The 15,000-nt window shown below is 46.3% G+C and overlaps 1 protein-coding gene across 1 annotated transcript in view; it reads right to left on the bottom strand.

Moving 5' to 3' along the window:
- Nucleotides 1–15,000, bottom strand: part of LOC115190903 (transmembrane protein 65) — an 89,354-nt gene extending 74,354 nt beyond the window's left edge. The window contains exons 1-2 of the mRNA XM_029748934.1: nt 14,556–15,000; nt 14,021–14,338 (exon numbers count right to left, since the gene is read on the bottom strand). Of these exons, the coding sequence (XP_029604794.1) occupies nt 14,021–14,303 (283 nt within the window). The 5' untranslated portion in view covers nt 14,304–14,338; nt 14,556–15,000. The remainder of the gene's footprint in view (nt 1–14,020; nt 14,339–14,555) is intronic.

Raw genomic sequence — 15,000 nt, 5'->3', positions numbered from 1 at the left:
GGGTCATATTGCACTTCCTAAGGCTTCCACTAGATGTCAACAGTCTTTAGAACGTTGTTTCATGCTTCTACTGTGAATGGGGAGAGAATAAGAACTGTTTCAACCAGGTGTCTGGAAAAATGCCATGAGCTCAGTCACGCGCGCGGCCATGAGAGCGAGCTGAGTTCCTTTTCATTTCCAAAGACAAAGGAATTGTCCGGTTGGAATATTATTGAAGATTTATAATAAAAACATCCTAAAGATTGATTCTATACATCGTTTGACATGTTTCTACAAACTGTAATGCAACTTTTTTTACTTTTCGCCTGGACTTAGTGCATGCGCCTTCTGCATTTGGAATAGTGAACTGAACGCGCAAACAAAAAGGAGGTATTTGGACATAAATATGGACTTTATCGAAACAAAACAAACATTTATTGTGGAACTGGGATTCCTGGGAGTGCATTCTGATGAAGATCATCAAAGGTAAGTGATGAATTTTATCTCTATTTCTGCTTTTTGTGACTCCTCTCTTTGGCTGGAAAATGGCTGTATGTTTTTTTGTGACTAGGCGCTGACCTAACATAATCATATGGTATGCTTTCGCCGAAAAGCCTTTTTGAAATCAGACACTGTGGCTGGATTAACAAGAAGTTAAGCTTTAAAATGGTGTATAATACTTGTATGTTTGAGGAATTTTAATTATGAGATTTCTGTTGTTTGAATTTGGCGCTCTGCAATTTAACTGGCTGTTGTCGAGGTGGGACGCTAGCTTCCCACATATCCCAGAAGCATAAAGCTTTAAAGCAGCATAAAACCCACTGTGGGTAACGGTACAGTGGGCCTACAGTGGGTTGCTATGCTTACTACTGCAGCTCCTTGAAAGCACTGGTGGTGCCTGTGTTCATTAGGTACCTCGAAGGCCTGTTAGAGCTGCAGGATAGATAGATAGGCAGGGTGTGTGTGTGTGTGTGTGTGTGTGTGTGTGTGTGTGTGTGTGTGTGTGTGTGTGATACTGTAGATAGGCAAATCAAGGTCGTAAAGTTGAGCCACTTCCCCATCCCCCACAAGGCACCATGGTGATTAGAGGACAGCGTCCTCCTGTGAGTGCCTCCACCACGTGCTATGTTGCCTCCTTCCTACCCTCCTGCATCTCTCCCTTCCTTCTTCCCTCCCTAAATCTCTCCCTCTCTATCGGCCTCTCTCCCTGTCTGGCTGTCTAATTGCCTGTCTCTCTGCCTCTCTGTCTAACTGCCTGTCTGCCTGCTTCTCTACCTGTCCGTCTTCCTCTCTGCCTGCTTGTCTCCCTGCCTGTCTCCCTGTCTGCCTACCTCTCTGTCTGCCTGTTTGCCTGCCTGCCTTCCACCTTGCCTGTCTGCACGCCTCTCTAACTGCCTGTGTGTCTGCATGACTCTGTCTAACTGTCTGCCTGCCTGTCTCCCTTTCTGCCTGTACGTGTAACACAAGCCCTAGAGGACTATAGCCTATACCATGAAGGTGACACTGTCGCAGTCAACTGACTCCCCTTGGGGATCAAGACTGCAGGAAACTGACTCCCCTTGGGGATCAAGACTCCAGAAAACGGACTCCTCTTGGGGATCAAGACGGCAGGAAACTGACTCCACTTGGGGATCAAGACTGCAGGAAACTGACTCCCCTTGGGGATCAAGACTGTAGGAAACTGACTCCCCTTGGGGATCAAGACTGTAGGAAACTGACTCCACTTGGGGATCAAGACTGCAGGAAACTGACTCCCCTTGGGGATCAAGACTGTAGGAAACTGACTCCCCTTGGGGATCAAGACTGTAGGAAACTGACTCCCCTTGGGGATCAAGACTGTAGGAAACTGACTCCCCTTGAGGATCAAGACTGTAGGAAACTGACTCCCCTTGAGGATCAAGACTGTAGGAAACTGACTCCCCTTGGGGATCAAGACTGCAGGAAACTGACTCCCCTTGGGGATCAAGACTGCAGGAAACTGACTCCCCTTGGGGATCAAGACTGTAGGAAACTGACTCCCCTTGGGGATCAAGACTGTAGGAAACTGAATCCCCTTGGGGATCAAGACTGCAAGAAACTGACTCCCCTTGGGGATCAAGACTGTAGGAAACTGACTCCCCTTGGGGATCAAGACTGTAGGAAACTGACTCCCCTTGGGGATCAAGACTGTAGGAAACTGACTCCCCTTGGGGATGAAGACTGTAGGAAACTGACTCCCCTTGGGGATCAAGACTGTAGGAAACTGACTCCCCTTGGGAATCATTAGTATCCCCCCCTAATGGCTGCCCTGCCCTTGACTCCATATATAATGCCCATAGGGCCCAGGTCTAAAGAAGTGCACTATATACAGTGAGGGAAAAAAGTATTTGATCCCTCTGCAAAACATGATTTAGTACTTGGTGGCAAAACCCTTGTTGGCAATCACAGAGGTCAGACGTTTCTTGTAGTTGGCCACCAGGTTTGCACACATCTCAGGAGGGATTTTGTCCTACTCCTCTTTGCAGATCTTTTCCAAGTCATTAAGGTTTCGAGGCTGACGTTTGGCAACTCGAACCTTCAGCTCCCTCCACAGATTTTCTATGGGATTAAGGTCTGGAGACTGGCTAGGCCACTCCAGGACCTTAATATGCTTCTTCTTGAGCCACTCTTTTGTTGCCTTGGCCGTGTGTTTTGGGTCATTGTCATGCTGGAATACCCATCCACGACCCATTTTCAATGCCCTGGCTGAGGGAAGGAGGTTCTCACCCAAGATTTGACGGTACATGGCCCTGTCCATCGTCCCTTTGATGCGGTGAAGTTGTCCTGTCCCCTTAGCAGAAAAACCCCCCCAAAGCATAATGTTTCCACCTCCATGTTTGACGGTGGGTATGGTGTTCTTGGGGTCATAGGCAGCATTCCTCCTCCTCCAAACATGGCGAGTTAAGTTGATGTCAAAGAGCTCCATTTTGGTCTCATCTGACCACAACACTTTCACCCAGTTGTCCTCTGAATCATTCAGATGTTCATTGGCAAACTTCAGACAGGCATGTGTATGTGCTTTCTTGAGCAGGGGGACCTTGCGAGCGCTGCAGTATTTCAGTCCTTCACGGCGTAGTGTGTTACCAATTGTTTTCTTGGTGACTATGGTCCCAGCTGCCTTGAGATCATTGACAAGATCCTCCCGTGTAGTTCTGGGCTGATTCCTCACCGTTCTCATGATCACTGCAACTCCACGAGGTGAGATCTTGCATGGAGCCCCAGGCCGAGGGAGATTGACAGTTCTTTTGTGTTTCTTCCATTTGCGAATAATCGCACCAACTGTTGTCACCTTCTCACCAAGCTGCTTGGCGATGGTCTTGTAGCTCATTCCAGCCTTGTGTAGCTCTACAATCTTGTCCCTGACATCCTTGGAGAGCTCTTTGGTCTTGGCCATGGTGGAGAGTTTGGAATCTGATTGATTGATTGCTTCTGTGGACAGGTGTCTTTTATACAGGTAACAAACTGAGATTAGGAGCACTCCCTTTAAGAGTGTGCTCCTAATCTCAGCTCGTTACCTGTATAAAAGACACCTGGGAGACAGAAATCTTTCTGATTGAGAGGGGGTCAAATACTTATTTCCCTCATTAAAATGCAAATCAATTTATAACATTTTTGACATGCGTTTTTCTGGATTTTTTTGTTGTTATCCTGTCTCTCACTGTTCAAATAAACCTACCATTAAAATTATAGACTGATCATTTCTTTGTCAGTGGGCAAACGTACAAAATCCGCAGGGGATCAAATACTTTTTCCCCTCACTGTAGGGAATAGGGTGCCATAGGGCCCAGGTCTAAAGTAGTGCACTATATCGGGAATAGGGTCCCATAGGGCCCAGGTCTAAAGTAGTGCACTATATCGGGAATAGGGTGCCATTTGGGACGCATCCTTGAACTCTATTTTCAGAGCAGGAACTCCCCCAGCACCATGGCAATAGACTGTAATTAAACCAAATGGAGGATGAAATATTGAAGAGCCTTTTCCTTCTTTATCCCCTCTAGTCTTCATTTGTGTTCATCTGGTCATAGGCCTTTAGCTGCATCCCAAATGGCACCCTATGGGCCCAGGTCAAAAGTAGTGCACTATATAGAGAATAGTGTACCATTTGGGACACAGATTATATCTGCCAGTTGCTGTAGGTTAATCCAGTAGGTCATAGCACAAATAACTACCACCTCTTTTTCCCCATGTAACCTCTTGTTCACCTCTCATTCAAGGCCAAAAAAAACAGAGCCTTGAATCTTGTCAATAGACAGTGTTTAACATGACCCCTGTTGCTCCTGTGGAATGAAGTGCTGTTCCTGAGATTGATCTGAGAGGTACTTCCATACCGCAGTAGATCTGTATTCCATATGGCATTTAACATCAGCCCAATAACTACATTGTGGCAGCATCATTGAGCATCCCCAGGCAGATTGAAATGCTTTATGACGTGTCAGTTGACAGGTTACCAAATGATCATGCTACTTAGGGAAGCTACTTTTAACGTTTAAGATCTCTTAATTGGGTCTTGATTCAGACATTGTCAATGAATTGATTCTCAATCTTTTTATTTTTTTACCCCTTTTTTATGATGTCCAATTGGTAGTTACAGTCTTGTCCCATCGCTGCAACTCCCCTGCGGACTCGGGAGAGGCGAAGGTCGAGAGCCATGCGTCCTCTAAAACACGACCCTGCTTCTTGACACACTGCTCGGCTTAACCCGGAAGCCAGCCGCACCAATGTGTCAGAGGAAACACCGTCCAGTTGGTGACCGGAGGTCAGCTTGCAGGTGCCCGGCCCGCCACAAGGAGTCACTAAAGCGCGATGGGCCAAACCACGACCTAACTCAGACGACACTGGGCCAATTGTACGCCGCCTCATGGGTCTCCCGGTCACAGCCGGCTGTAACACAGCCTGGGATCGAACCCGGGTCTGTAGTGATGCCTCAAGCACTGTGATGCAGTACCTTAGACCGCTGTGCCACTCAGGAGGCCAATTCTCAATGTTATAGAGATTCAATAAAGATCCTTCGTAGAGTCCGACCGATTGTTTTTTTGGGGTCCGATACCGATTCCCGACTAAACTTACCGATACATCTGTCGATATATTGTTTTACAGCGGGGAAATGAAAACGTGACAATTTTCCACACTACGTTTCTCAATAAATTGCCATCCAAAAGAGCCAATTGTCCAAGAAATATGCTTCAAGTGTTGATTTCTTACATTGTGCCAATAACGACATCAGGAGAATGACCCGTACTAGCCGCGGTAATATTATGAACAGATGTTAAACACTGAGAGCCTCTTGACACCACATAAGAGCCATCATCAATTCTATTGTCCTTTAGTAGCTGTTGTCTAAATGACCCATAAGGGAATGTGTCCCCTACACACAATAACCTCAACAGAAACGCAACAAAACAGATGAACGTCTAGAAACCCATTCAGTCCTCCTCAATAAACCTAATGGAGAGAATAGAGGGTGCAGTATAATCTCTGTTAGTGGTGAGTACTACACACCTTCCTTCCTGTTCCTGTACTATCATGTAGAGGAGACAATACCTGTTGTTCTTTCCCCTCTACGATCAGGAGAGTCAGCAGTACTAGAAATAATACTTATCACATTCACTACTGCTCTACTGATTCAGAGAGCACAGATATAGACAGCAACTACTTATACAGTGAACAGTGAGGAGGACCTCAGATCAAAAAGATGCAAAGACCCTGGGATAGGACCCTGGGATAGAACCCTGGGATAGGACCCTGGGCTAGGACCCTGGGCTAGGACCCTGAGATAGGACCCTGGGCTAGAACCCTGGGCTAGGACCCTGGGCTAGGACCCTGAGATAGGACCCTGGGCTAGGACCCTGGGCTAGGACCCTGGGCTAGGACCCTGAGATAGGACCCTGGGCTAGGACCCTGACATAGGACCCTGGGCTAGGACCCTGAGATAGGACCCTGAGATAGGACCCTGGGCTAGGACCCTGAGATAGGACCCTGGGCTAGGACCCTGAGATAGGACCCTGGGCTAGGACCCTGAGATAGGACCCTGAGATAGGACCCTGAGATAGGACCCTGAGATAGGACCCTGGGCTGGGACCCTGAGATAGGACCCTGGGCTGGGACCCTGGGCTAGGACCCTTAGATAGGACCCTGAGATAGGACCCTGGGCTAGGACCCTGAGATAGGACCCTGGGATAGGACCCTGGGCTTGGACCCTGGGCTAGGACCCTGAGATAGGACCCTGGGCTGGGACCCTGGGCTGGGACCCTGAGATAGGACCCTGGGATAGGACCCTGGGCTAGGACCCTGGGCTAGGACTGGAGGAGGGGAGACATTAAATACCTACAGTACTGTATGTAATGGAGGTGACTCAGTGGGACCTGAAGGCTTCAGTTATCTCCTTGAGGTAATGCCTAAGGTTTTGCCGGTGTTTAGCTCAGCGAAGTGTTACTGCGCTCAGGTGATCCAGGTTCAAACCAGAGTCTTACTGCGCTCAGATGATCCAGGTTCAAACCAGAGTCTTACTGTGCTCAGGTGACCCGGGTCCAAACCAGAGTCTTACTGCGCTCAGGTGATCCGGGTTCAAACCAGAGTCTTACTGTGCTCAGGTGACCCGGGTTCAAACCAGAGTCTTACTGCGCTCAGGTGATCCGGGTTCAAACCAGAGTCTTACTGTGCTCAGGTGACCCGGGTTCAAACCAGAGTCTTACTGCGCTCAGGTGACCCGGGCTCAAACCAGAGTCTTACTCTGCTCAGGTGATCCAGGTTCAAACCAGAGTCTTACTGCGCTCAGATGATCCAGGTTCAAACCAGAGTCTTACTGTGCTCAGGTGACCCGGGTCCAAACCAGAGTCTTACTGCGCTCAGGTGATCCGGGTTCAAACCAGAGTCTTACTGTGCTCAGGTGACCCGGGTTCAAACCAGAGTCTTACTGCGCTCAGGTGATCCGGGTTCAAACCAGAGTCTTACTGTGCTCAGGTGACCCGGGTTCAAACCAGAGTCTTACTGTGCTCAGGTGACCCGGGTTTGAACCCAGACAGCCATATACACAGAGGAGAGTCTGATGGTGAGAAGGATAGGAGAACATCCTATGGCTAAAGGAATACAAATGTTTACCGTAACACCAAACCCAGGTGGACAAATGTTTACCGTAACACCAAACCCAGGTGGACAAATGTTTATCGTAACACCAAACCCAGGTGGACAAATGTTTACCGTAACACCAAACCCAGGTGGACAAATGTTTACCGTAACACCAAACCCAGGTGGACAAATGTTTACCGTAACACCAAACCCAGGTGGACAAATGTTTACCGTAACACCAAACCAGGTGGACAAATGTTTACCGTAACACCAAACCAGGTGGACAAATGTTTACCGTAACACCAAACCCAGGTGGACAAATGTTTACCGTAACACCAAACCCAGGTGGACAAATGTTTACCGTAACACCAAACCAGGTGGACAAATGTTTACCGTAACACCAAACCCAGGTGGACAAATGTTTACCGTAACACCAAACCAGGTGGACAAATGTTTACCGTAACACCAAACCAGGTGGACAAATGTTTACCGTAACACCAAACCCAGGCCAGGTGGACAAATGTTTACCGTAACACCAAACCCAGGTGGACAAATGTTTACCGTAACACCAAACCAGGTGGACAAATGTTTACCGTAACACCAAACCCAGGTGGACAAATGTTTACCGTAACACCAAACCAGGTGGACAAATGTTTACCGTAACACCAAATCAGGTGGACAAATGTTTACCGTAACACCCAAACCCAGGTGGACAAATGTTTACCGTAACACTAAACCAGGTGGACAAATGTTTACCGTAACGCCAAACCCAGGTGGACAAATGTTTACCGTAACACCAAACCAGGTGGACAAATGTTTACCGTAACACCAAACCAGGTGGACAAATGTTTACCGTAACACCAAACCCAGGTGGACAAATGTTTACCGTAACACCAAACCCAGGTGGACAAATGTTTACCGTAACACCAAACCAGGTGGACAAATGTTTACCGTAACACCAAATCAGGTGGACAAATGTTTACCGTAACACCAAACCAGGTGGACAAATGTTTACCGTAACACCAAACCAGGTGGACAAATGTTTACCGTAACACCAAACCCAGGTGGACAAATGTTTACCGTAACACCAAACCAGGTGGACAAATGTTTACCGTAACACCAAATCAGGTGGACAAATGTTTACCGTAACACCAAACCCAGGTGGACAAATGTTTACCGTAACACTAAACCAGGTGGACAAATGTTTACCGTAACGCCAAACCCAGGTGGACAAATGTTTACCGTAACACCAAACCAGGTGGACAAATGTTTACCGTAACATCAAACCCAGGTGGACAAATGTTTACCATAACACCAAACCAGGATGGACAAATGTTTACCGTAACACCAAACCAGGTGGACAAATGTTTACCGTAACACCAAACCAGGTGGACAAATGTTTACCGTAACATCAAACCCAGGTGGACAAATGTTTACCGTAACACCAAACCAGGTGGACAAATGTTTACCGTAACATCAAACCAGGTGGACAAATGTTTACCGTAACATCAAACCCAGGTGGACAAATGTTTACCGTAACACCAAACCAGGTGGACAAATGTTTACCGTAACACCAAACCAGGTGGACAAATGTTTACCGTAACATCAAACCCAGGTGGACAAATGTTTACCGTAACACCAAACCAGGTGGACAAATGTTTACCGTAACACCAAACCCAGGTGGACAAATGTTTATCGTAACACCAAACCCAGGTGGACAAATGTTTACCGTAACACCAAACCCAGGTGGACAAATGTTTACCGTAACACCAAACCCAGGTGGACAAATGTTTACCGTAACACCAAACCAGGTGGACAAATGTTTACCGTAACACCAAACCAGGTGGACAAATGTTTACCGTAACACCAAACCCAGGTGGACAAATGTTTACCGTAACACCAAACCCAGGTGGACAAATGTTTACCGTAACACCAAACCAGGTGGACAAATGTTTACCGTAACACCAAACCCAGGTGGACAAATGTTTACCGTAACACCAAACCAGGTGGACAAATGTTTACCGTAACACCAAACCAGGTGGACAAATGTTTACCGTAACACCAAACCCAGGTGGACAAATGTTTACCGTAACACCAAACCCAGGTGGACAAATGTTTACCGTAACACCAAACCAGGTGGACAAATGTTTACCGTAACACCAAACCCAGGTGGACAAATGTTTACCGTAACACCAAACCAGGTGGACAAATGTTTACCGTAACACCAAATCAGGTGGACAAATGTTTACCGTAACACCAAACCCAGGTGGACAAATGTTTACCGTAACACTAAACCAGGTGGACAAATGTTTACCGTAACGCCAAACCCAGGTGGACAAATGTTTACCGTAACACCAAACCAGGTGGACAAATGTTTACCGTAACACCAAACCAGGTGGACAAATGTTTACCGTAACACCAAACCCAGGTGGACAAATGTTTACCGTAACACCAAACCCAGGTGGACAAATGTTTACCGTAACACCAAACCAGGTGGACAAATGTTTACCGTAACACCAAATCAGGTGGACAAATGTTTACCGTAACACCAAACCAGGTGGACAAATGTTTACCGTAACACCAAACCAGGTGGACAAATGTTTACCGTAACACCAAACCCAGGTGGACAAATGTTTACCGTAACACCAAACCAGGTGGACAAATGTTTACCGTAACACCAAATCAGGTGGACAAATGTTTACCGTAACACCAAACCCAGGTGGACAAATGTTTACCGTAACACTAAACCAGGTGGACAAATGTTTACCGTAACGCCAAACCCAGGTGGACAAATGTTTACCGTAACACCAAACCAGGTGGACAAATGTTTACCGTAACATCAAACCCAGGTGGACAAATGTTTACCGTAACACCAAACCAGGATGGACAAATGTTTACCGTAACACCAAACCAGGTGGACAAATGTTTACCGTAACACCAAACCAGGTGGACAAATGTTTACCGTAACATCAAACCCAGGTGGACAAATGTTTACCGTAACACCAAACCAGGTGGACAAATGTTTACCGTAACATCAAACCAGGTGGACAAATGTTTACCGTAACATCAAACCCAGGTGGACAAATGTTTACCGTAACACCAAACCAGGTGGACAAATGTTTACCGTAACACCAAACCAGGTGGACAAATGTTTACCGTAACATCAAACCCAGGTGGACAAATGTTTACCGTAACACCAAACCAGGTGGACAAATGTTTACCGTAACATCAAACAAGGTGGACAAATGTTTACCGTAACATCAAACCCAGGTGGACAAATGTTTACCGTAACACCAAACCAGGTGGACAAATGTTTACCGTAACACCAAATCAGGTGGACAAATGTTTACCGTAACACCAAACCCAGGTGGACAAATGTTTACCGTAACACTAAACCAGGTGGACAAATGTTTACCGTAATGCCAAACCCAGGTGGACAAATGTTTACCGTAACACCAAACCAGGTGGACAAATGTTTACCGTAACACCAAACCAGGTGGACAAATGTTTACCGTAACACCAAACCCAGGTGGACAAATGTTTACCGTAACACCAAACCCAGGTGGACAAATGTTTACCGTAACACCAAACCAGGTGGACAAATGTTTACCGTAACACCAAATCAGGTGGACAAATGTTTACCGTAACACCAAACCAGGTGGACAAATGTTTACCGTAACACCAAATCAGGTGGACAAATGTTTACCGTAACACCAAACCCAGGTGGACAAATGTTTACCGTAACACTAAACCAGGTGGACAAATGTTTACCGTAACGCCAAACCCAGGTGGACAAATGTTTACCGTAACACCAAACCAGGTGGACAAATGTTTACCGTAACATCAAACCCAGGTGGACAAATGTTTACCGTAACACCAAACCAGGATGGACAAATGTTTACCGTAACACCAAACCAGGTGGACAAATGTTTACCGTAACACCAAACCAGGTGGACAAATGTTTACCGTAACATCAAACCCAGGTGGACAAATGTTTACCGTAACACCAAACCAGGTGGACAAATGTTTACCGTAACATCAAACCAGGTGGACAAATGTTTACCGTAACATCAAACCCAGGTGGACAAATGTTTACCGTAACACCAAACCAGGTGGACAAATGTTTACCGTAACACCAAACCAGGTGGACAAATGTTTACCGTAACATCAAACCCAGGTGGACAAATGTTTACCGTAACACCAAACCAGGTGGACAAATGTTTACCGTAACATCAAACAAGGTGGACAAATGTTTACCGTAACATCAAACCCAGGTGGACAAATGTTTACCGTAACACCAAACCAGGTGGACAAATGTTTACCGTAACACCAAACCCAGGTGGACAAATGTTTACCGTAACACCAAACCAGGTGGACAAATGTTTACCGTAACACCAAACCCAGGTGGACAAATGTTTACCGTAACACCAAACCAGGTGGACAAATGTTTACCGTAACACCAAATCAGGTGGACAAATGTTTACCGTAACACCAAACCCAGGTGGACAAATGTTTACCGTAACACTAAACCAGGTGGACAAATGTTTACCGTAATGCCAAACCCAGGTGGACAAATGTTTACCGTAACACCAAACCAGGTGGACAAATGTTTACCGTAACACCAAACCAGGTGGACAAATGTTTACCGTAACACCAAACCCAGGTGGACAAATGTTTACCGTAACACCAAACCCAGGTGGACAAATGTTTACCGTAACACCAAACCAGGTGGACAAATGTTTACCGTAACACCAAATCAGGTGGACAAATGTTTACCGTAACACCAAACCCAGGTGGACAATTGTTTACCGTAACACTAAACCAGGTGGACAAATGTTTACCGTAACGCCAAACCCAGGTGGACAAATGTTTACCGTAACACCAAACCAGGTGGACAAATGTTTACCGTAACACCAAACCAGGTGGACAAATGTTTACCGTAACACCAAACCAGGTGGACAAATGTTTACCGTAACACCAAACCCAGGTGGACAAATGTTTACCGTAACACCAAACCAGGTGGACAAATGTTTACCGTAACACCAAATCAGGTGGACAAATGTTTACCGTAACACCAAACCCAGGTGGACAAATGTTTACCGTAACACTAAACCAGGTGGACAAATGTTTACCGTAACGCCAAACCCAGGTGGACAAATGTTTACCGTAACACCAAACCAGGTGGACAAATGTTTACCGTAACATCAAACCCAGGTGGACAAATGTTTACCGTAACACCAAACCAGGATGGACAAATGTTTACCGTAACACCAAACCAGGTGGACAAATGTTTACCGTAACACCAAACCAGGTGGACAAATGTTTACCGTAACATCAAACCCAGGTGGACAAATGTTTACCGTAACACCAAACCAGGTGGACAAATGTTTACCGTAACATCAAACCAGGTGGACAAATGTTTACCGTAACATCAAACCCAGGTGGACAAATGTTTACCGTAACATCAAACCCAGGTGGACAAATGTTTACCGTAACACCAAACCAGGTGGACAAATGTTTACCGTAACATCAAACAAGGTGGACAAATGTTTACCGTAACATCAAACCCAGGTGGACAAATGTTTACCGTAACACCAAACCAGGTGGACAAATGTTTACCGTAACACCAAACCAGGTGGACAAATGTTTACCGTAACATCAAACCCAGGTGGACAAATGTTTACCGTAACACCAAACCAGGTGGACAAATGTTGACCGTAACATCAAACAAGGTGGACAAATGTTTACCGTAACATCAAACCCAGGTGGACAAATGTTTACCGTAACACCAAACCAGGTGGACAAATGTTTACCGTAACACCAAACCAGGTGGACAAATGTTTACCGTAACACCAAACCCAGGTGGACAAATGTTTACCGTAACACCAAACCCAGGTGGACAAATGTTTACCGTAACACCAAACCCAGGTGGACAAATGTTTACCGTAACACCAAACCAGGTGGACAAATGTTTACCGTAACACCAAACCAGGTGGACAAATGTTTACCGTAACACCAGGTGGACAAATGTCTCTCAGTAGGTTATTCCAGAAACAGCAGTCCAGTGCACAATGCCCATTATAAAGTATTAAGGCCAGGGTAACAGTCAGAAGCATCCCACTCCTCAGCCCCATGTGACCCAGGAGACATCTGCTCCCTATGGATAACAGAGAGAGCAGGAGAAGTGTGCTTCAACAGCCTCAACACCACTTCATCATTACAGACATCATCTGCAACCATGATGCTCTCTAGCACTTTGGCTCTCTCTATCCCCCCACCCTCTCTCTCTCTTCCCTCCCTCTCTCACTCTCTCCCTCGCTCCCTGTCTCTCTCTTTCTCCCCCGTCTCTCTCTTTCTCCCCCGTCTCTCTCTCTTCCCTCTCCCTCTCTCACGCTCTCCCTCGCTCCCTGTCTCTCTCTTTCTCTCCCCTCTCTCCCTCTCTCTCCCCCTGTGTCTCTCATTCTCTCCCCTTGCTCGCTCTCTATTCCTCTCTCCCTGTGTTTTTCTCTTCCCTCTCTCTCTGTCTCTTCTTCTCTCCCCTCTCTCTCTCTATTCCTCTCTCTCCATATCGCACACTAACACACTAACACACACATACACACACACACATACACACACACATTACTATACTGCTTACAACAAGGGTATAAGCATTCTATCCTCAACTACTTTTACAGATACAGAAATCTCACAATTTGAGGGCAGAATGTATTGATATCAATAGAGAAATAACGTATTGTTTTGTAATGGACCTATAGTACAATGTAATAGGTCTAGAAACATTTATTTTTACACCTACACATTTGAAACAATACGTATTTTGTCATTCTTTGGTTTCTGGACCAATCAGCTTAGCTGAGGGTGGGACGAACCGTAAAGGACCAGACACTATAATAAACTCTCTGTGCAACTCGGGGAAGTGACACATTTTCCAGTAGACTACTGTTCTTATTCTTACCTTGAGCTATTGCTATCGACTCAAACCGGTGCAGTTCTCTAAGCAGGGTAGTGCGTTCGGTGGGGTGAAGACTATAAATAAAATCCTTGGCTCCTTGCGGCGAGTTCAAGGGCTCCATCGGGTCCTTGTGAGGGTGTGTGCCCAAGTCGCAGCACTGCTGGCTGGGCAGTATCGGTACAGGCTGGCGTAGCGGAGCTAGGTTTGACCCGCGGACTCTTCCCAACATGTTCCCCGACCTCAGAATGAGGGCGGGCCGCAGGACTCTCTGCAAACTGGGCAGCATGGTGGAGAGAAAAGGGAAGTGGAGGCGTCGACAACCTAGAATAGAAATACAATTTTAACGCTTACTGAAGCGTAAAGCAAAATACAGTAGGCTTGGCTACTTACGATACAACATCCTAGACTGTTTCACGTATGAATGCATTCTACAGCAGTAGGCTACTGTAGAATGGCTAAGCCCATTCATAGGCAATAAGTAACAAAGTAGACCCAGACTCAGATCCGGCTGTCAAAGTGCAACTTATCACAAACCGACCTCTCGATCAGCGGATGCTCTGCCGGCCTGTCCTGTCAAAAATCAGATCTCTTTCGGCTGGAAAACGCAGCTCCGAACCATATGTCCTTCTATTAGAATTTCATAGATCATGAAAACAATTCGCCAACAAAACACATTCGTGGAAAAATCGGCGAGTCAACAAGAAACATTCCTCCTCATCTTCATATCCACAACATCGCCGAGGCTACTTCCCAGTCTGCGGTCGGATGGGCTGCCTCTCTTCCCCGTGATGTGCGCCCTTCTCTCTTGGCTAAAAATATTTTCCAATGGAATAGCTTAACTATACGTAGCTATGACGGCATTTGCCTTACGTTTTTGTACAGCTCATACAGTGAGTGCGAAGGTACCAGTAGACCGATAGACTACTGTAGGCCTATTTGCGGCAGGTATCAATAGACATCCTAAGGACGACTGTATAGGACAT

The sequence above is a fragment of the Salmo trutta genome, unplaced genomic scaffold (genome assembly GCF_901001165.1).
Source record: "Salmo trutta unplaced genomic scaffold, fSalTru1.1, whole genome shotgun sequence".
Lineage (NCBI taxonomy): Eukaryota > Metazoa > Chordata > Actinopteri > Salmoniformes > Salmonidae > Salmo > Salmo trutta.
Note: the sequence above shows the minus strand (reverse complement) of the source record. Positions and strands in the feature narration are given on the sequence as shown.